The sequence below is a fragment of the Piliocolobus tephrosceles genome, chromosome 9 (assembly GCF_002776525.5).
Source record: "Piliocolobus tephrosceles isolate RC106 chromosome 9, ASM277652v3, whole genome shotgun sequence".
NCBI lineage: Eukaryota > Metazoa > Chordata > Mammalia > Primates > Cercopithecidae > Piliocolobus > Piliocolobus tephrosceles.
This window is the reverse complement of record NC_045442.1, coordinates 106,694,265-106,718,028: the sequence shown is the minus strand read 5'-3', so window position 1 is coordinate 106,718,028 and position 23,764 is coordinate 106,694,265. Positions and strand designations below refer to the sequence as shown.

The 23,764-nt window shown below is 37.6% G+C and overlaps 1 protein-coding gene and 1 pseudogene across 4 annotated transcripts in view; both read right to left on the bottom strand.

The window, feature by feature from the left end:
* ARHGAP21 (Rho GTPase activating protein 21) overlaps positions 1–23,764 on the bottom strand; it is a 141,388-nt gene that overhangs the window by 49,520 nt on the left and 68,104 nt on the right. For all 4 annotated transcript variants that reach the window (XM_023223184.2, XM_023223187.2, XM_023223186.3 and 1 more), the window contains exon 5: positions 549–641. In XM_023223184.2, coding sequence (XP_023078952.1) covers positions 549–641 — 93 coding nt within the window. The remainder of the gene's footprint in view (positions 1–548; positions 642–23,764) is intronic.
* LOC111549953 lies at positions 21,215–22,722 on the bottom strand (annotated as a pseudogene).

Genomic DNA, 23,764 nt, shown 5'->3' with positions numbered 1-23,764 from the left:
GGTTTTATTAAAATCACAAATCACAAAACATTTTAGAACAAACAGCTACTATATCCAGCCAATTAGGCTACACATACCGACACCTTCAGATGAAGCCAGGCTTACATTGCATTGGAGACTTAAGCCACTCTTTGTGCTGCAAATTAATTAACTCAACTCTGGCAGATCAGGCACTTCCAGAATTTAAAAATCCGAGATCATTTCACATATATCAGATAAATACCTTCATCATTTTGCTACTTTGTAATCCTTTGTCAAAATTCAACGCATGAAAAATATGTTCCTTAAAAGGGCTTCTAAGAGTCTATTATCTGTGTGGTAATTAAAAGTGCTCACAGTGTATCAATTTATATTGTTATTTCTGTTCAAACCCATCCATATGGGCATCAAGAAACATAATTAGTTCTCAAAATTAGTAACAACAGATGTGAAGGAAAAGGAAAAAGCATACAGAAAGATACAAAAGGAAAAAATACCGAACCTGAAATATGGAAGAAATAAAGTGAAAAAGAAATTAAAAGGTATTGTTTGAAGAAGAGTATCAGCACCTGTACATAATCCAGCTTCAAAAGCAGGTCCTCCTTGTTTAACTTGTTTAACAAATATGGTATCCATTGGTTCCAAGCGGTTTCTTTGTTTTCCTGTTGCAGAGAAGCCCAAAGCATGATTTTACTTCACAATACTTTACTAAAATACCAAAATATAAAATAGTATTTGAGACAAGCAAATATTTTTAATAAAGTATTAAATATATATCCTGAATTTGGATGCTAAAATTATAATGCAGGGGTTTTCATTAATTCAAACATTTATTTTGCTTCTTCCATAATATAATGACAACCACAACACTATAATGCTTTCCATTTACTTGCTACATTCCGTATGTCAGTTGCCACACTAAATACTGTACATACCTCAGAGCTAATTTCCATAGCAAGTAAGTGCTACTACTACCATTCATAAAAGAGGAAACTGAAGCTTAGAGGGAATAAATAAAGTCTCCAAGGTCACATAGCTAACAAGTGCCAAAGCTGATTACACAGGCAGTACTTACTCTACTGCTTTTGTTTCTTGTTTTGTTTGTTTTTTTTTTTTGAGATGGAGTCTCACTCTGTTGCCCAGGCTGGAGTGCAGTGGCGCAATCTTGGCTCACTGCAACCTCCACATCCCGGGTTCAAGTGATTCTCCTGCCTCAGCCTCCTGAGTAGCTGGGACTACAGGTGCATGCCACCATGCCTGGCTAATTTTTGTACGTTTTAGTAGAGATGGGGTTTCACCATATTGGCCACGCTGGTCTCAAACTCCTGACCCTGTGATTCGCCTGCCTCGGCCTCCCAAAGTGCTGGAATTACAGGTGTGAGCCACTGCGCTTGGCCTCTACTGCTTTTTAATACTGTATTGTGCTAGTAAGCCTTAAAATGCAACAATGAGTAAGACATATTCCTTTCCCTTCAGGGAGTCTGGTAGGAGAAAGACATACAAACAAGTAACAGTGTAATATAAAAAACAATCAGAGACAAATACAAAATACAGTCATGGCAATGAGGAGAGCATGATAAATCCCGTAAGTTGGAATTTCACAAGCTGTTTTCCATGGATCACTGGCATTAACATCTAAGGTGCTTCCTAAAAATGGATGTTTTGGAGTCTGACCAGAAATCTGCTTTGTCAACAAGTTTCCCAGGTGATCCTAATACACATTAAATTTTGAGAACAACTAGTTGTTTCAGTGAAATAGAAGTCAAGGACAAATTTGCAGATGAGAGGACATTTAAGTTAAGTGATAAATAGCATAAGTATTGTGGGGGAAGAAGGAGGTACACGGTAGTTCTCAAAGTGTGGTCCCAGGACCAGCAGCATCAGTATCACCTGGGAATATGTTAGAAATGCAAATTTGTGGGCCCCGCCCTAGATCTCCTGAATCAGAAACTCTGAGGTGATTGCAATGCACTTAAGTTTGAGAATCACTGAAGTAGAAGACACAGTCCTGACCCTTAAAGAAGAATGTAATAGAGAAAATAAGGCATATACATGTGTTGAGTAACACGATACTACCTGTTAAATAGCAATACTGAGCAAAAAATGATTGAGTGTCAAATATAAAGAGTTCATAATTATTGCCATATAAAACTGAATTGTTACCATAGTGTATGCACCAAGATGGCTCAAAAGAAGTTACTTAATAAAGGAATATCTATCACTAGTTCCCCTTAAATACTTAGCTATTTATTCTGAAAGATGCCCTCTAAAGCAATGAATGGCTAAATTTCAAAGGCAATGGGGCATAGTAGAAATTGCTTGTTTTAGAAGCCAGTAGACATCAGTCCAAATCCCTTCCTTTGCCACTTGAAATTTTCTGTGTGTGCTGCACTCTTTCTTCATAAAACTTACAACTCACTACCTAAAATTACATTTTTATTTGCTTACATGTTTGTTGTATATCTCTCTAACATAAAGAGCAGGAATTTTTGCAATGCTAATATCCACAGCACAGAGCAGGCATTCAATAAATAATTATTCAATGAATTAATACATTTATTATTTAGTTTAAATTCACACAAGCCCTTAAGATGGGCATTATGATCCTAAAATTGCCATTTGAGTGAAGAGGAAAAAGAGACTCAGTAAGTTGCTAAGAGGCAGCGTAGGGATTTGAACCCAGGTCTGAATTCAAGTGCAGCAATTCCATGCCGCCTCAAAAGTAACTGAAAGTGATTCATTTCTCAAGCTCTACTGTATTCAAGTAGACAGTCCATCTGCAATTAATTTAAAAGCAAAAAAATACTTTCTTATCAATTCAAGTCACTTAAAATGCAAACGCTGAATTTCGATCAAGTTGGCGATGGGGTTAGGTCACTCTGTGGTCAGGTCACTCTGTGGTCAATCCAATATTTATAATAGTTGGCATTAAAGAAAAAACATCTATATTCTTGGCTAGAGATCTAAAGGCTTAGTAAGTTTTGTTGCATCAAGTCACTGCTTTCATGGAAAGATTTATATAATAAAAGAGAAGAGACATTTTTCCTATTAATGTCTTCTAGTCCACTGTGTCTCAAAGGTGATTATATCATACTTAAAAATACAAAATGTAAATGACCATTAATGAATTCTACAAAATAATAAAAAGTTGGTTGGGTAGCAATGCGGTGACTTCGGAAAATTCTGATAGAAAATTTCACTTACACAGAATAGAGGTGTTCCAAAATAATGTGGTGTTAATTCTATAAAAGAAATACTAATTTTGAAATAACTGCCATTGTAAAGTCAGACACACTTTGTCATTGACAAATCTTTCAATACACTATGCCTGAAAACATATGAAGATGGAACAGATTAAAATAGAGTCCAATCCTATAGCAAGCACTGTTACATCTGCTGAGAGTTGCACTTTTAACTCTTGCTCACTTTTTTTTTTTTTTTTGGAGACAGAGTCTCACACTGTTGCCCAGGCTGGAGTGCGGTGGCATGATCTCGGCTCACTGTAATCTCCGCCTCCCAGGTTCAAGTGATTCTCCTGCCTCAGCCTCCCGAGTAGCTGGAATTACAGGTGCCCGCCACCATGCCTGGCTAATTTTTTTGTATTTTTAGTAGAGACGGGGTTTCACTATGTTGGCCAGGCTGGTCTCGATCTCCTGACCCTGTGATCCGCCCTCCTCGGCTTCCCAAAGTGCTGGGATTACAGGTGTGAGCCACTGTGCCCGGCCTCTTGCTCACTTTCCTTTCTGAACTTTCTCCAAAAATCTGACTTGTTACCTAGATATCATCCAATTCCTCCCAGAGAGAGAAAAATATTTCCTGTAAGTAGCCCTTAAAGATAAGCAGATTTCACTAAGAAATATACTTTTCTTCAATTTCTATACACCCTGGCTCTATGTCTTGAGTTAAACACTTGACTCATGAATTTTAAGAGCGTCTTCTTTTTAAGATACGTGCTCCGCAATTTTGCCAGAACTGGAAATCAAAAGTATCACATTTAACACGTGTGTCATTCACAAGCTCTCTCAGGTCTATAGCTTTTATAAGCAAATTTCTAGATATGCAGAACTAAAAGCCTGATCCCGAACTGTGGTAATTCACTAGGAAAAATGACTCCTTACTTTGCTGTATGATTACTTAGCAGACCCAGATGGCTTCCCTGGCAATTCTTAGTAAAAGCATCTTTCAACTCCACATCTGTATTTTATAACTTCTCGATTTTTTGAGAACACATGGGACATGTTTCAAAGAACTGTTAAATACCTTATTCAAATATAATTTCCTAACCTTATCAAAAGAGAGTATGTCCTTTTGGCACATACATGCAGTGAAATCTTCCTATATTTGCAGAAAAGAAGGTAAAAAGACAATTATCTTACATGGATGAGAATGGCTAAAGTAACCAGGTTCAGAAAAAGTACCATTTTATGTTATAACATGTAATTAGTACTGACTTAAAAAGACATAAAAAGCACATGTAAATTTACCTGAACTTGAACAGTACACTTGAAATCAGAAAGAATACACATACGTCTACAATGAAGTAAATGTGATCAGTTGGGGGAAAAATAACTTGAGTAAAAAAATTAATTATACATAGGTAGTAGCTGCCAGCTAAATACTGAATGTTCCGGTGGATGTGCTTCCTATTCTCTCTATTCATTAGAGTGCAACAGTTAAGACCTTGGGCCCTATAACCATATTACATGGTTTAAAATCCCACCTCTGTCATTCATTTTCCAAGTGGGGTCATCAGATTGTGCAATATTTGATATATATTTAAACTAAAAAATAGTAGTAGTCTATCTGAAATTCAAGTTTAATTAGGCATTTTGTATTTCATATGGACAACCCCATATCCAAGCGATTTTAGATGAATGATTTGTATGTGCCCCCAGTTTACTGATCTGAAAAGTGGGGATGATAATAATTATTCCTACCTCACAAGGTTGTTGTGAGGATTAAAAAAGATAATCCAGTAAAGCATTTATATAATATTTAGTACACACAGGTATTTAAATTACTTATTATTATGACAGTCCTGATTATAAACTTTTGAGGTTTACAAACAGATCAGAGACGATCTTGGGTACACAGAGCCTGTCACATCGCAAGTGAGCAATAAATACTGGTTGAAAGGACACCCATAAAACTCAACTGTCATATTATAGGGAAGTCAAGGAATAGTGCCAGGGGAGGGGATGGGATGGGAAACATGAAAGACAAGAAAGTGAAAAGGTAAGAAGAGATTATACTAAAAAAATTTCCAATAACTCTGACACAAACTATAGACTTGTCTTCAAAGAGATCGTGTCTAAAACCGAAGTGCTACATCTGTAGGTCTGGAGGCTTTGTCAGTCAAAAAGGATGAGTTAAATTGCTACTGACCTCCTTCTTTGGAGAATGCCTAAGACAAAAATCACTTGCAACATCTAAATTATTTAAATTTTTAAATATTAACTATACAAAAAAACAAAAACAAAAACAGACTAAGCTAATAGATTACTTTTAAGAAGCAACAAAATTTGAACTATGCCAGTTACAAAAAAGACTCTACAATGAAGATCACAGAGAAACAGATCATGATAGTAAGAAAATCCTACAGTTCTGAGGACAAGAGAAACATATTTCTTAACAGACTGGAAAAATATATAGTTTATACAAAGAGAAACTATCCTACATTTTAATCAAGAGCAAAGCAATAGAAAATAATGGCTCTTGTCTATGGCCATACCACCTTAAATGTGCCCAATTTTGTCTGATGTCAGAAGTTTAGCAGGACTGGGGCTGGTTAATACTTGGATGGGAGACTGCCTGGGAATACCAGGTGCCATAGGCTTTAAAAAATAATAAAATATAAAAGAAAGAAAATAATGGTTATCACTGAGATTGAGCTTTTGTTTCTTCCCTCTCAAAGTTCTCACACTTGGAGAATTTTTTTAGTTGAACCAAATCTCTGCTTTTATGAGACTTATTTCAAAAAATGGTATTTTTTCCATTGGCTTCTTTGTTGCCAAAGAAAAATGTCTATCTCTATACAACAAAAGGCCGTTGAAATAAGACTGTGCTCCAATCTGAAAGTTAGATAAGCCTGGGAAGAAGTATACCCTCCAGAAAGGTGGAAAGCTAAAGAGGTTTATCACATAATGGAATATGAAGGCACCAAGCATCAGTTATTTAAGGGAAATAAATAGCATACTGAAATTAATATCTATTTTTCAGATAAAAAAATAACTGAAACCCCAACACAGACTGAAATACATAGCAAAGTTACGTCTGAGTGATGAAAAGGGATCCTTATTTCTCTTTGATGGAGAACAGACTGCCACAGAAAAAAACAGGATGTAGAAGAATTTATTGAGTGATAGGAACTGTGGATCTATTAAGGAAAAAAACAAGAATAAGGAGTAATATACACCAAATTCAGGCTAGTAATTACCTCTGGAGGAAGGGAATAGGAAAGGAGTGGCATAAAAGGGCCTTATTATATTTGCAGTCATTTATGTCCTCGGGAGAGAGAAAGGAGGAAAAGGAAAGGTTACGAGGGGTGGAGGTGAAGCTGAAATGTTAAGATGACAAAGATGGGTGGCAAGTATTTAGAAGTAACATTTTTTCCTATACTTTGTTTGCCTAACATATTTTATAACTATTATTTCTTAATGTTGACAACAGGCTTCTAACTTTTATTATGGGGATACGGTTTACTGGTATCACACAGTTATCTTAAGAGTCTAACAGAAACACAATGTCCAACATTAAAAATCCGTATGTATCATATGATAAATACCTCCTATATAAGTCATGAAGCAGAATCCAATTTAAGAAGAAGACTGCTATGGCAGATTATTAGTCCTTTCTTAGTGTATTTGTTTGCTTTTTGGTAAGCAGAGAAGTACTAAGAAAGATGTGCCAACTTATTAAATCTAGGTGTTCTCCAAATTCTCACTCAAAATGCTCTCACTTGCAGAGTGAGAGCTAGTACTCTGAACTTATATCTCCAAGTTTCCAATCTATAGATCCAGCAATGACCATGAGCTCCCAAGCCCAAATTCCAATAATCTCTGGATACTGTCAGTAGAATGTCACCTGTCAGGTCTCAATCACATTATATCTATTATTAGTAAAAACATACTATCTTTCTACTTAATCTGATCTTCAAGTAATAACAAACAGAACAAAATAAGAAAATCTGTTCAATATAAAAAAGCAAACCATGTTCTAACTGAATCATGCTAACCTTTCTTTCAGCTCACACCTCTCTAGTTTTTAAAAGGTTTTGCTGGCCAGGCACGGTGGCTCACGCCTGTAATCCTAGCACTTTGGGAGGCAGAGGCAGGTGGATCACGAGGTCGGGAGTTCAAGACCAGCCTGGCCAAGATGGTGAGCTTGTATCTACTAAAAATACAAAAAAATTAGCCAGGCATTGTGGCACATGCTTGTAATCCCAGCTACCTGGTAGGCTGAGGCAGATAATTGCTTAAACATGGAAGGCGGAGGTTGCAGTGAGCCAAGACTGCGCCACTGCACTCCTGTCTCCAAAAAACAAACAAACAAACAAACAAAAACAGTTTTACTGTGGAAATGTCCAGCATACACAAAAGTAGAAAGGACAACAAAGCCCCATGAATGCAGCTTAAATCATTATTTAAAAAATCTGTCAATCTTGTCTTGCTTCATTGAAACCTACCCACTTTAAAACATTTTAATGCAAATCCCAGATATGATGTCATTCACAGATACTTTAAATATATCCATATACATATACACCACTAACAGATAAGAACTTTACATTTTCTTAAAGGTAAGACAACAAAACCCTTCAATAGTTCTTCACAGTATGTAGCTTTCTGCACTATGTGATTTCTACTGTAAGCTGACAAACAAATCCACTCTATTTTCATCTTCCTAAATACCTACTTAACATTAATAAAAAGCAGTATGTCATGACAGAAAAAATAGCCCCAAAGGCTATGAAATAAATTTAGAAAGGTTTCACACGTAAAAATCATGATAGAATCCTAAGTTAAGAGTCTTAACAAGTAGCCCATTCCCAATGCAACTGCTCTACCTATGTATTCAAGTTCATTGAGTTCATATATGCACAAGAATATATAGTACCTGAAAATCTCCAGCACACAGAACAGTGCCTGCCACATAGTAGATGCTCAATAAATGTTTGCTGACTAATTAAAATTAGAGCCCTGGAAAATGTCAATAGTAAAAATTCCCAAAACCAACTTGGAGAGTTGTTTAGGAACAAAGCAATTGTGCTACAACTAATCGGTACTATTTCCCTCAAATAGTGTAAGGAAAATGCTGCCACTCAACAGCAGTTTAAGTACAATACCACTAGATGTCAGATGTGAATCAAAATTTTCTGGCATTATGAAGTATCTAGGCAAGAAAGCCTGTAGATGGGTGTTATTCATTCAACAAATATTTACCAAGCTCTTACAAATGTGCCAGGCATTGATTATTCTACAATGAACAAAGAATCCTGGCATCTGCTTTCTGAAGTATTTGAAGTTCATGTAGCATTGGGTTTTTTCCCCCTAACATTTCACACATTTCACAAACGGTATTATCATACCTAGATTCATAACCCTATTATTTCTGTTATGCTAGAATTTAATTTCTCTGCAAACTCAGAAAAACTCGTTATGGTGCTCTAACCAACTACCTTTCTATCTGACTTTATCACTCTCAATCCTTCAACCAATTAAACTTGCTTGACTTTATCAAGACCTTCCATTCCCTTTAGTCTTCTCCATTCTTCTAAACTATCAGTCTCCCTCCAGAAATTATTTTCATGCTCACTTTGGCAACACATATACTAACATTGGAACAGAAGTTACTTTCTTTCTTACTAAGATTACCCATGGATCAGTATTTCAACAAAATTCACCGGCACCCTCAACTTCCTTTCCCCTTAACCTTTCAAAGCATTTGATTTGCCAACTCTGACTATGGAGAATTCCAAAATACGCCTGCTCTGTTCTTCTTGGCCTGCTACTACAGCTGAATAAGACTGCATAACAACCACTGATTTACAATTTCCCAGTTCAGCTAAGTTCTTGACACTGCTCAGAAAAGTCTCTTGCTTGCATTTTAATTCCTGCCCCCTCAAGGTTGCTGTTTCAAACTTCTAGTAACCTTCTTTTTTTAAATTTATTTTTATAGAGAGAAGGTCTTGCTATGTTAACCAGGCTGATCTCGAACTGACTTCAAGTGATCCTCCTGCCTCGGCCTCCCACCCAAAGTGCTGGGATTACAGGCATGAGTCACCACAGCCGGCCATAATAACCCTCTTTAACTTGCTGTTCCATGCTGATTTCCTCACGCTACTTCGATAACCTTGCTATATCCTCAACTTTTTTTTCTTTGCCTGTCCTCATGTTCTTTGTCTTATTTCAGGTGGGATTTAGTCATCAGCCCTCTTCAGGACCTTGCCCCCATAATTATCTCTTCTCACATGTAAAACTTCATGTGATAAAATACCTGGTCTTCTCTCCAAATCTCATGGATATACAAAAGCTTCCCAAACTTAAAACAACAAAAGTTCTCTCTATCTTTCATATAGCTATGCTCTCCATCCCATCGTTTTTCACACTTCTTAAAAATGTAGTGTATATATCACTTACCTTCAGTTACTTCTAATTCAGGGTTTCTCAGAAATTAACAAATATCTCCTGGGTGGCAAAACTGCCAATTACCCCACCCTGACCTTGTCACAGTTTGCTGCTCTAATTTTTATGTTCCAGCCCACTCCTATTTGTCTTCCTCCTCCCTTCCGTCCACTGCACTGAAACTGTTCTCAGTAACTTTACCAAACTGCCAGTTGTCAGGTCTAGTCCAACTCTTTAGTCCAAATCCTAATGAATTCTCTATGACAAAGGACAAATTTTCCACTCCCCCTACCTCACTTAAAATTATCACCTCCTAATAAGCAAATTACCAACTCCTCCTGGTTGTCCTCAGAGCTTTCCACTACTTACTCTCAAATTTCCTTTCTGATTCTTCTTTCTCTGACCATCTCTTACAGTCCTGCCTTTATTCTATGTGCCTTTATCCTCTCTGTGTATGGTTTCATGTATGCTTAAGACTTAATAATAACATACAAAATGACTGTCAAATCTATTTTCAACCCCTAACCTCTCTCTTGAGAACTCCAGAAACAAATCTTCAGCTAGATACTGAACTCTCTACAGGCATCAGAAATGCAACTTATCCCAAACTAAACTCATTTCTCCAGAGGAAGGATAGATATATTTCACTTCAATATCGTTCGATCCTTAATTTAATGACACCCCCATCTATCCAGTCACTCAAGCCAGAAAAGCATAATGCTCCAAAAGGCATCTTTAACTGGAGACATACACTCCATCCTCAAATCCTTCCACCAAATCTGGGCAAACGTTAACTTCTAAATGTCTCTAAATGTGTTCTGGAATGCCATTTTTCCTTCCTCCTGATAAACTCTTATTCATCTGTTAACAACCCAATGGACACCCCACCTGAGATCCCCTTGCCTGGTGGTTAAAACTCTGGCTTCAAGAAGTTCCGGCCAGGTGTGGTGGCTCACACCCGTATTCCCAGCACTTTGGGAGGCTGAGATGGGTGGATCACCTGCAGTCAGAAGATCAAGACCAGCCTGGCCAACATGGTGAAACTCCATCTCTACTTAAAAAATACAAAAATTAGCAAGATGTGGTAGTGAGTGCCTGTAGTCCCAGCTACTAGGGAGGCTATGGCAGGATAATCGCTTGAACTCAGAAGGTATAGGCTCCAGTGAGCCAAGATCGTGCTGCTACACTCCAGACTGAGCCACAGAGCGAGGCTCTGTCTCAGGGAAAAAAAAGAAAAAAGTAGTTTCTAGTTTGGTGGAGGATATAAAATAATTACATAAGTGCAAAAATAAAGGTATATGCAATTGTTGCAGGATCATGGCCCAAGGAATCAGAGTCTGTATTCTATATATATATTTATTAGATATATACATGCCAGGAAATGTTCTGGGCTTTAAAAAATAAAGTATCTGCTCTACATTCCAACTGAGAGAGAAAAATGCTCAGGAAGAAATAAGTAATATGAGAAACGGTAATAACTGTTGTGAAGAACAATAAGCAGAGTGAGAAGGAAAGGAAGAGGGAAAGGCAGGGCTGTTTCTCTGAAGTAGTCAGGGAAGGCCTACAGGTGACATGTGCACAGCTATCTGAAGGAAGTGAGGTTAGAGGCCATATCACTTCCTTCCCAGTAATTAGTTTAGTGAGTGGCTCACAGGACTGACTCAACAGATGTTTGCTAAGGGAATAAACAAACAAAAATTATATTTCTTGATTTAATGTATTTGGCATTTACATGTAAATATTTCTGTTGTGTTTTTATAGCAAAGATGAAAAACTGTTAAATATCAAAACAGGAACTATAACTCTTATAATTAAATCTTTACTAAATGGATTTATGAATCAAGTACTTTCAATGCAGGCTAACTAGCTGGACAACAATCAGGAAGGAAAATGGGACTACCCAACAACGGGGTGTCTATGATTAAGGTCTTAAGTTACAGAGCAGCTGAAAAAAAAGACAGCTCAACTTCTATGAAATCAACTTGGCCAGGTGTGCTGGCTCATACCTGTAATTCTAGCACTTTGGGAGGCAGAGCCAGGAGCCTAGGAATTCAAGATCAGCGTAGGCAACATGGCAAAACCCCGTCACTACAAAAAATAGAAAAATTAGTCAAGCACGGTGGTGCAAGCCTGTGGTCCCAGCTATTCCAGAGGCTGAGGTGGAGGTTGCAGTGAGCTGAGATTGTGCCACTGCACTCCAGCCTGGGAGACAGAATGAGACCCTGAATTTAAGGGGGAAAAAAAAATGGCTCGGCATGGTAGCTTGGTCCTGTAATCCTAGCACTTTGGGAGGCCAAGGTGGGAGGATCACTTGAGTTCAGGAGTTCAAGACCAGCCTGAGCAACATAGTGAGAACCTGTCTCTAAAAAAAACTTTAATAATAAAAAGAGGCTGGGCGCGGTGGCTCAAGCCTGTAATCCCAGCACTTTGGGAGGCCCAGACGGGCGGATCACGAGGTCAGGAGATCGAGACCATCCTGGCTAACACAGTGAAACCCCGTTTCTACTAAAAAAAAAAAAAATACAAAAAACTAGCCGGGCGAGGTGGCGGGCATCTGTAGTCCCAGCTACTAGGGAGGCTGAGGCAGGAGAATTGCATCAACCCAGGAGGCGGAGCTTGCAGTGAGCTGAGATCTGGCCACTGTACTCCAGCCTCGGCGACAGAGCGAGACTCTGTCTCAACAAAAAAAATAAATAAATAAAAATAATAATAATAATAATAATAATAATAATAATAAAAGAAACCATTATACAATGATTTGGTCATTATATAATGTATACATGCATTAAAATATCACACTGTATCTCATAAATATGTACAATTATTTGTCTATTACAAATTTAAAAATTAATTTAAAAAAAAGCTCAAAATTACCTAATTACAGAGTTACCTCTAAAATAACATTTCTATAAAGAAGTTATTTCCAGAGGAGAAATTAATATCCTGGAGAACATTAATACTCTGCCATGCACTTTCTTCTTTTTTACCTGTATCGCCCTATCTGTTCAGTGTCTCCAATTAGTTCTCTGAAATCCTAAATTCCATGTGAAGTGTTTTAGAACCCTTAAAGAGATTTTTAAAATTTCATTTATTTTCTTCACTGCCAAATTAACTTCATGCACTGTTTTTCAAACTCTTAAAATCTACTCCTAGAAATGGAATTTTTTGACAATGCTACTTTAATCCAATCGAATTCCTTGCATTTTAGATCACTATAAACAAGGTTTCCTGGGACTTGAAGTAAAAGTTTTTTTTTAACCTTTCATCTAACTTGACCAACTTATTTTACCAGTTTATTTTACAAAGAAGAAGTCCAAGTTGTTATGTAAATCCAGGATTACCATATTTTTGTTATTACTGTTCTAGCTTACACACATAGCAGCTATGTGAAACTGATTTCTAAATCAAGAGTGTCACTGGCACTCTGTATTACAGAGGTTGATGGGAAAAGATAAAAGAAAAGTAGGAGGGCGGTCGGAAATCTGCTTTCCTTCTTCAACAGCAGAGGTTAGACACTAACATACTAAATTTTGCAGCTTTGGGAACAGTCATTTTAGAAGCTTGTGCCAATTCAAGATGGTAGTCATCATTCGAAATACCCCAGTGCACCTCCCTTTATTCAACCCATTTACTCAGCAAACATCTGAGCTCCTACTATATATAGGTACCAGGTACTTACTAGGCACTGAAAACTCAGCAATAAAAGACAATTTCTATTCTTAATGATCTTTGCTCTGAAAGTAACACATAAAAAAAATTCTTGTCCATAAAAATACTGAAAAGTCAAAGTATGTAAGAAAAGTTTACTTTGCTTTTTTTTTTTTTCCCAGAGTCTCACTCTGTTCCCCAGGCTGGAGGGCAGTGACATGATCTTGGCTCACTGCAACCTCTGCCTCTTGGGTTCAAGCGATTCTCCTGCCTCAGCCTCCCAAGTAGCTGGGATTACAGGCATGTGCCACCACACCCAGCTAATTTTTCTATTTTTAGTAGAGACGAGGGTTTCACTGTGTTGGCCAGACTGGTCTCAACTCCTGACCTCCAGTGATCCACCCACCTCGGCCTCCCAAAGTGCTAGGATTACTGGCATGAGCCACAGTGCCCAGCCTGCATATTCTAATACCCAGCCTTTGCCTCTCATTTCTCTATTTGCCTTCGTTAGGTTCGTGCTGCTGCCACCACCTCCCTAGAACAGGTAGGTCAAGAGGAAGAAATTCCCTACTTGTTTACCACATAGCATGAACGATCACTCAGACTGTCTCCAAAACATAAGCAGGAATTTTCCAGTAGAGAATTAGGGGAAAGGTCCATCTATAGCTTTTAAAAATTGTGAACCATCAATCTACTCCATTTATCCCTTCACACATCTGAAAGCAGCTATCACTTTCTCTCTAAGCAATTCTCCTTCAAGCAAAGTTTCAAGTTTTCTCCATCTTCTTTTTAAAAATACGTATCATAGGTCAGCCGGGTGCAGTGGCTCACGCCTGTAATCCCAGCACTTTGGGAGGCCGAGGTAGGTGGATCACCTTGAGGTCAGGAGTTTGAGACAGCTTGGCCAACATGGTGAAACCCTGTCTCAACTAAAAATACAAAAATTAGCCAGGTGTGGTGGTAGGTGCCTGTAATCCCAGCTACTTGGGAAGCTGAGACAGGAGAATTGCTTGAACACGGAGGCGGAGAGTGCAGTGAGTCGAGATTGCACCATTGCACTCCAGCCTGCGCAACAAGAGCGAAACTCTGTCTCCAAAAAAAAAAATCATCATAGGGTCAAAATGTATATGTATTCTTACCATCACAGCCCCTTTATATCTGAGGCTCCCAAGTGTTTTAATCATGTCCTAGTTAGTCAGAAGACAACCCTGGAGACCTCCTTTCCCATATATTCCCATCTGCCCACTAGAGAAGAACAAATAAATATTTTGAAATTAACTTGTTACTAGCAACATATAGAATCACTTATTACCTTTGTGTGTGTTTCTGTATGCATATGTGTATGTGTCCATATATGAATATAAGTGAGTTTATACATTTTACATTAGGAAATATTACCCATAATAGCAAACTACAAATAACTTGGTAATTTTATTATAACTACATCTTAATAGGACAAATACATGGGCAGCAAATTATCTAATGACTTATCAATGTACTAGCTAATTGGGCTAATATAGAGAGATGGGTAATTTATATCTGAACCATAGTATATATACATGTAAAGCCTAGCTGTTAGAAAATTACAACCCAAAATACTATTGATACCAGTGAAACAATACATGCCCAGGCCACTGAACATGAGCATCCATTTTAAGGACTTTTCTACCCAGCAAATAGAAGAAAAAGCCCCAAGTCCAGTTAGGAATCTATCTGGAGGCTCACCCACACTTAAGAGGAAGGGTAACTACATATAATTCCCCACCAATCCAGAGGCTGCTTTGGGGCTACAAAGTAGGAAAAAGAAAAAAAAAAAGGAAGGAAAAAGATAGCTCTAAGAAGTGGCCATGGGCTAAACTGCACACAGACATGGATTTGTAGGCTAACTCAGGTAACAGCCTGTTCCTTGTCAAAAGCAAACACCAATCAACTTGGAGAAGAGATTTTTCATCTTAGATCTCACAGAATCCCCAAGTAATAATTTTTGAAGATCAAGAAACACAAAGCAGTTTAAAAACAAAAAACAAAAAACCCACCACGGAAAACAACAATATTCTAAGCTAAAGCTACCAGAGAAAACAAACAAGAGAAACAGACTCACAAAGACTTCCGATAAAGGAATCACCAGGCACGGATTATAAAAAAATTCCGCTTACCATGTCTGAAGAAATAAAAAGATAAATCTAAAAGTGGTCCAGGTGAAGAAACTATAAGAAGTGATCAAGCATATTTGCTGTAGTACCCTAAAAAACTTTTCATAATCAAACTTTAAAACTTAACTAAAAAGAAATTTACTGAACATATATTGGAAGAAATTATCCAGAATGCAGACCAGAAAGACAAAAAAGAAGAAGAAAAAGAGAAACTAGAGAATTTAGTAGCCATGGGAGATGGAGTAAGAATGAAATAATATCTTCAATATTACTGAATAATTGTGTACCCAGCAAAAATACCTTCCAAAAATGAAGGGAGAACACAGATATTTCAGGGAAAAAAGAAGAGAGAATTACATCACATGTAAGTAACATGTTGGAGCCAGGCGCAGTGGCTCATGCCTATAATCCCAACTACTCAGGAGGCTGAGGCTCTGAGTAGTCCCTAAGTGGGGACTGCCTGAGGCCAGGAGTTCAAGATCAGCATGGGAAACACAGTGAGACCACATCTCTTTAAAAAAAAAAAAAAAAAAAAAGCAACATGTAGATAGGAAGGAGACAGTGGAGTTAAAATGTTCTAAGGTCCTTATATTGTATAAGAGTAGAACAGAATTAAGTAGCATTAGACTTTGATGAGTTTGCATATTGTTTCCAGGAAAACCACTAAAAGAAGGGTAATAATGTTATCTAGCCTTTCAAGTAGAAAGTATAAAAGAGAAATTATTTTTTAATCTCAGAAAAGAGAAAAATGTAAGAATGAACCAAGAGGAAGTTCAAAACAAAAGTGAAGATTAAACAATAAATACGTAATTAATTACATTAAATACATAGGTGACAATTTCTAAATCTACCTACAGTGAACTAGCTGGTTACAGAATCAACTCTTGCCCCCATGAACAACAGCCAGAAAAGCTAGATGATGTATAATCACATTTGTGTGAAGGCACCAGAAAGCTACCAAGGCAGAGATGGCCTAATGGGACAAGCTTCCAAATACATGGAAATCCAGAGAGGTGAGTCCAGTGCTTTGTACAACTGTTCACCTTGAGGCGTTTCCTGTTTCCAAAGTAATGGCTGAGAGACTGACCAGCCACACAGAACGTCCATCAATCTCAAAAGGCTGAGGAGACAAAAAAAAGAACTTCGGGGCCAGCCAAGGAAAAGAGCTCTAGAAAACATCATGTTTTTGGTTGGGGTCCCCAAAAGAATACAACTTGTGAGCAGGGGTGAAAAGAAAAAGCCCAACCATGTCAAGCATGGAGGTGTGCTCTTCCGCCTTCCTTCCAAAGAACCTGCCGCAGGGAAGACTGTGACTGACAGCCCCAGCTGCCACCCTTTGGATCCATCACCATGTTCATGTAGAGGCCACATTTCCCCATTCCTGCCCAAAGCAGGATTCTGCTAAAAGACAAGTGTTTGCCTGGGGACTCTCCACTGGCCTAGCAGAGGAGTTCTTAGATCTGTGCTGCAGTCTGGGGCCCTTCCTTCCAATTCTTTCCTTTCCTCTCTTCTTTCACAGAGGTCAGGCCTGTCTCATGGTCTGAAGTTTTCTCCTGTCCTCTCTTGCTTTCTTCTTTATCCTTTATAGGCATGGCCCCCAATAAGTCTTCTGCATATCTCATCCTGGTTTAGCATCTGCTTCCATCTTGATGTCTGCTACTAAATATCAATTATCAGACCAAGGCCCGCCTTTAGGTGAAGGCAATCCTTGAGCAGAGATGCAAAAATTCTAAATAAAACAGAAAACCAAATCTGGTGATACATAACAAGCGTCACACACTGTGAACAAGTTTGGTTTAGTCCAGTAATGCGGGGCTGGTTTCACATTTGAAAACTGTATCAACATGATCTACTACATTAAGTGATTAAGGAAGAAAAATCAAAGGATTCATGAGAGAGAGATACCACATTCATGGATCAAAACATTCAATATTTCAAATATTCCAGTATTATAAACAATATAAAATCAATCAAAATTCCAACAGAATTTTTTCTTGTGGGTATAGAAACTGAAAATTCAATTCTAAGAAGACTTATTCTACCCAATAGCAACACTTATCATAAAGCCACATTAATTAAGATAGTGTTGTCTTGGTGCAAAGAAAGTGATCAATGGAATAGAACAAAGGTTGGCAAACTTTTTCTGTAAAGAGCCAGACAGTAAATATTTTAGGCTTTCTGGGACACATACAATCTCCGTCGCATATTCTTCTTTTTTTAACAACCCTATAAAAATACAGATCTATTCTTAGCTTGGAAGCTGTACAAAAATGACCCATGCGTCAATCCCTGGAATAGAAGCAAGTCTAGAAACAGACCTACACACATACACTTTATGATCAAGGTGGTATTACAGAGCTCGAGAGAAAGTATGGACTTTCCATAAAATCGTGTGGGATCAAATCAATATCTACATAGGAAAAAAATTCATCCTGACCTCACACCATATGCAAAAATAATCAATTTTAGGTGAATTGTAGGCTTAATTGTGAATAACACATCTTGAAGATAACACAGGAGGATATCTTCATGACCACGGAGTAGAAAAAAATTCTTAATTAGAACTCATGAACTATTAACCACAAAAGACTGAAAATTCACATGACATTAAAATTACAAACTTCCCTTTATAAAAATTACTAATAAGAAACTGAAAGGCAAGTCACAGGTTGAATCACCTGCCAATCGTATATCACTAACAAGGTCCTCATCCACAATATTTAAAGAATGCCTACAAGTTAATAATAAAAAAGAACTGACAGGTAAAATCCAAATAAAAGGTAATCAACCTCCTTAGTCTTCAGGAAATCTAAATTAAAGCCATAGTCCACACCATTGTACAACCACTAGAATGACTAAAATTACAAAGACTGACAATAGCAAGTGTCAGTGAGGATCCAGAGCAAGTAGAACTCTCATACACCGTTGCTGAGTGTGTAAATGGGTACGGTCCCCTCAGGAAACTGTTTAGCAGCATCTACTAAATGTAACCATATGCATACCCACGACCCAGCAATGCCTACATATACACACCCTCTAGAAATGAGTACCTGTGTGTACAAAAGTACACACATGAGAATACTCATAGCTGCATTGTTTGAAGTAGCTAAACACTGAAAAAAATTCAATGTAAATTAACAGTAGATTGGGTAAGTTGTACATATTCTTTTTTTAAAAAATCAGCTTTATTGAAGTATAACATACACAAGATAAAAAATACCCATTTTAAGTGCAGGGTTCAATAAGTTTAGACAACTGCAAACACCCATGTAACCACTACCATAAACATGATATGGAACATTTCTATTATGCTAACCAGTTCCCTGGTACCCTTTACCAGTCAATTCAGGTGACCACAGAACTGTTTAGAAGAGGATTTTGTTTTGTTTTGTTTAAGAGACAAGGTGTTGGCCGGGCATGGTGGCTCATGCCTGTAATCCCAGCACTGTGGGGGGCCAAAGCAGGCAGATCACGAGGTCAGGAGATCAAGGCCATCCTGGCTAACACAGTGAAACCCCGTCTCTGCTAAAAATACAAAAAAATTAGTCGGGTGTGGTGGGGAGCGCCTGTAGTCCTAGCTACTCGGGAGGCTGAGACAGCAGAATGGTGTGAACCTGGGAGGTGGAGCTTGCAGTGAGCCAAGATCATGCCACTGTACTCCAGCCCGGGTGACACAGCTAGACTGTCTCAAAAAACAAAATTTAAAAAAAAAGAGACAAGGTCTCGCTATTTGCTATGCTGCCCAAGATGGCCTTGAATTCCTGGGTTCAAGCAATCTTTCCGTCTTCAGCCTTCCCAGTAACTAGGTCTACAGGTGCAAAACCACCATGCCAACTCACAAACCTGTTTGGATTACTCTTTCCTAGGATTTTATATAAATTGAACCAGGTACTACTCTTTTGTGCTTGGTTTCTTCCACTCATCAAAATGTTTTTAACAACAAGAACATGAGCAAAATAATAAAAAGTAGACAAATTACATTTTATCAAAATTAAAAACTGTTGTGCAGCAAAGGATATTAAGAAAGTGAAAAAAAAGGTGAAAAGACGACCTACATAATGGAGGAAAATATATGCAAATCACGTATCTGATAAGGACCTGGTAACCAGAATATATAAAGAATATTTATAGCTCAACAACAAAAAGACAACCCCATTTAAAAATGGGCAATGGATTTGAACAGACATTTCTCCACATAAGATACACAAATGGTGACAAGCACACAAAAAGATGCTCAAAATCATTAGGCATTAAGGAAATACGAATCAAAACTACAATGAGATACCATTTCACACCCATTGGGTTGGCTATAATACAAAAAATGGAAAATAACACATGTTGGTGAGGATGTACAGAAATTAGGACCCTCATTCATGGCTGGTAGAGATATAGAAATGGTGTAGCCACTATGGAAAAGGTTTGGCAGTTCCTCAAAATATGACACATGGGATTACCATGTGACCCAGCAACTCTACTCCTAGGTATAACCCCCAAAAATTGAAAACAAGAATTCAGACAAACACTTGTACATGCATGTTCACATCAGCACTATTGTCCAAAGAAGATATACAAATGGATCTTTTATTATTATCTACCTTTCAAGCGAACAGAATCCTTTCTTTATTTTTTTTTGAGACGGAATTTCACTCTTGTTGCCCAGGCTGGAGTGTGATGGCGTGATCTTGGCTCACTGCAACCTCCGCCTCCCGGGTTCAAGCGATTCTCCTGCCTCAGCCTCCTGAGTAGCTGGGATTATAGGCATGCGCCACTACACCAGCTAATTTTGTATTTTTATATTTTTAGTAGAGATGGGGTTTCTCCACATTAGTCAGGCTGGTTTCAAACTCCCAACCTCAGGTGATCTGCCCACCTCGGCCTCCCAAAGTGCTGGGATTACAGGCATGAGCCACCATGCCCAGCCCAGAATACTCGTTCTTACACATTTTGAAGAATGAATTATGCGAGAGTAAAGAACTTTCTTTTTTTGTGTTGTAGATACAGAGATCTTGCTATGTTGCCCAGGCTGTTCTCAACCTCCTGGCCTTGGCCTCCCAAAATGCTGGGATTACAGGCCTGAGCCACTATACCCAGCCAAGAGCAAAGAACTTTATTGAGAAGCTGTGGTAGAAACTTAGAGACTTCCTGAGTTGTAGTCCAGCTCTGCCATCTGCTAGTAACTTAAATACTCTGCATCTTAGTTTCATCATCTGAAATATGGCAGTGATAATAACATCCACCTTAGAAAGCTGTTGAGAGGGTTAAATGAGTTAATCCATGCAAAGTCTTGGAATGCAGCAAGTATGCTGTTAAATGAGCCTCCACCACCACCACTACCATCATCATTATTGTTCATCATCATCATTATTCTTCCTACTTCCTAAAATATCCTCAAGAATATTTAAGACACCTGTGATTGTTCTAATGACTAGCATTAAAAGTTCATAAAAAACATACCTAATTAGTATGTTTACCTAACTGCCAGAGAAACTTAGTTTGAATGGCCAATATAGTTAAAAATGACTCTGGGAGGCAGTAGAGCACACCTATAGTCCCGGCTACTTAGGAAGCTGAGGCAGGAAGACAGCTTGAGCTCATGAATTTGAGGCTGCAGTGAACTAGCATCATGCCACTACACTCCAGCCTGGGCACAGAGCAACACCCTCTTACTCGCTTAAAAAAAAAAAAAAAAAATTGCTAGAGGGTTCAGTGAACGCTCCTTCCCAAAGCCTTCAGAAGAGATCCATGTAATGCTGCTACACATTTTGAAAGCAATTCTAAACATGCCTCTGATACCCCACCCAAAGCCTTAGATCATGGACCATGCTTGAAAAGTCTCCCATCAGTACAGGATATCTTTACCAAATGAGGTTTTGCCAAGGTTATTGCTGAATATCAATCCAACACTGGTGGAAACTCAGTTTCTAATAGTGTTTTATAATATCCAGATCTCTTTGATATTATATCTGATTTTTTGCACCAAGGAATGAAATGCTTATAATCCTCCATTCCCAATACAACATCGTACATTTTCTGCATTAAATAGCCTAAAATCCTCCTCTCTGAATATTTTCTTTTGTTTATCAATGGTGCAGCGATTTTGAAGAAACTTACTGCACATATCTCCTTAATCAAAATTGACGTATGTAGCAGACGAGCTCTGCTCATCAGTATACCACAGTAAACTAAATATCTGATGTTCTGCTCAGGCCCCCGTGCTGGAGCCAGGGCTCCCACCACTGTCACCAACTTTGGATGGCATCCCGAGACCACCCTTCTCTCAAGGCCATCTGACCGGTTCGAGCTGCCGAAAGACTCACAGAAGCTGGCTGCCACCATCCCACTATTCTTAATATTCACAAATTCTGTAAAATATTACTTATGTTACAATTATATTATATTAGAACATAATGTTATACTATACTGTTATATTATATTATACATTATTATTTATATTCTCCAGAGATTTAAGGGAATACAGGATGTCAGCAAGATATTAATTATCCACAAGCAACTACTACCACTAAAAAATATTCTTTTACTTAACCTTTTTCTTATAAAACATCTGCATCATAGTACAGAAAACTAACCAAGAAGAAGAAAAAATACCTTTAAAATATGAGTGCACACATAAAGGATATGAGAAACATAACAAAATGCAAACACTGGGTAAGTAAAATAATCAGAAAATTAAATGGCTAAGTATTTCTTAGTTGATAAGAAAGAAATAAGAAAATTAAGTGGCAAAAGAGATTTCACTAAATTGCCAAAAGGGAAGAAGACGAAAACAAAATCGTTCAACTGTTTAACAGAATTTTGGCATTATAAAAGCATCTCTTAGGAGTTTGAATAAAATCCTGGCAATTATTTTCTCTCCAGTGATTCTAGGCTTTGACTGTGATCATTACACTGGAGGCTCCGATTCAACTAAACTAACACAAAATTCTACATAAAAGGATTTCGTGATCTCAATATGCCTGAAAATAAATTTTCAAAAGAAATCAGTACGGTAAAAATCATAACATTCTGTTGAATTAAAATACTAAATTATATACAGTTTGTCTCTGAATAGATTGCATTCTAAAAACTGACTTGTAAATAATTGTCTAGAAGTTAGAAGAAATTTTTTTCACATACAATACGGTATAACTGTTGATCAGGTTATTTGCAATGATATCATGACTATTATACTTAGGGCTAAACAGGCCTTTGTGAAATAGCCTGTGACCCCAACTATCAATTGGGATACCAAGATCAAACTCACACTTGGAAAGCAAAGGTGCAATCAAGGTAGGTGGAGCACTAGGACTCCATAATCTCATTAAGCTTTGCAGGTCCACGGCTAGCCAAGCACTGAAACTGAGTAACAAGTGATGGTTGCTCCTGCAAAGTGTTCACAGCCTCTAAACTTGGGATCTCCTTGACCTTTCTCTATGCAGGATTCACAGAATTAATTTCATAACATACTAAATATACCCTATATTTATCTTCTAATTCTTAACACTACATAAGTCATACCCTTTTTTAAGACTAGAATTATTTTTAAAATAAAATCAAAGAAATGAGGAAGAGGACTTAAAAAGATGTTAACAGAAGTAAGATGGCAGAATTATAAAGATGGACCTAAGAGTTAGACACAACTGATTTGGAAATCCAGTTACTATAACTTTCTAGCTATGTGATTGTAGGCAAGTTATTTCTCAGCCTCAGTTCCCTCATCTACAAAATAGAAATATTATTTTGTAGGAATACAGGAAATCTCACACCTTACAGGGTGAGAGTGAGGGATACAGGAATATCTCACATCTTACAGGGTTAGACTGAGGATTAAAGACGATAAAAATATATATTATGATGCCTGAAACAGATGAAGTTCTCAGTCATGTGCTAATTTCCACCACTGTCCCAATCCACTCCCCAAAATCAAGCAGTTCTTCCAAATATATTACAGTTATATTATAAATCACTTTCTCCAAATACTCTCATACCTTTTCATATTATTCTTTGTTTAGGAAGAAAACTACAGATCTGGACTTAATAAATATCCAACTTTGTTGAACTTTGCTTCAGAAGAGTTGTAAGGTACTTGAATTTCTATTTCTCCCATTTTAAAGCCTTAGTTTTGTGATTTTTAAAATTATCTTATTAGTCTTTTAACTAGCTGATTTACCTTTTTGTTAACCTCACTTATCATTATTTTCTCCCTCAATCTGTTAGACCTCTGATGGTAAACTTTTACTACATTTCAATTACAGTTGTCACATGAACAATGGGTTTCATTGAACTCTGCAGATCTGCGGATTTTTTTTTTTTTTTTCAGTAAAAATATGGTATTCACAGTAACACAAGGATGCAAAAGCTGTG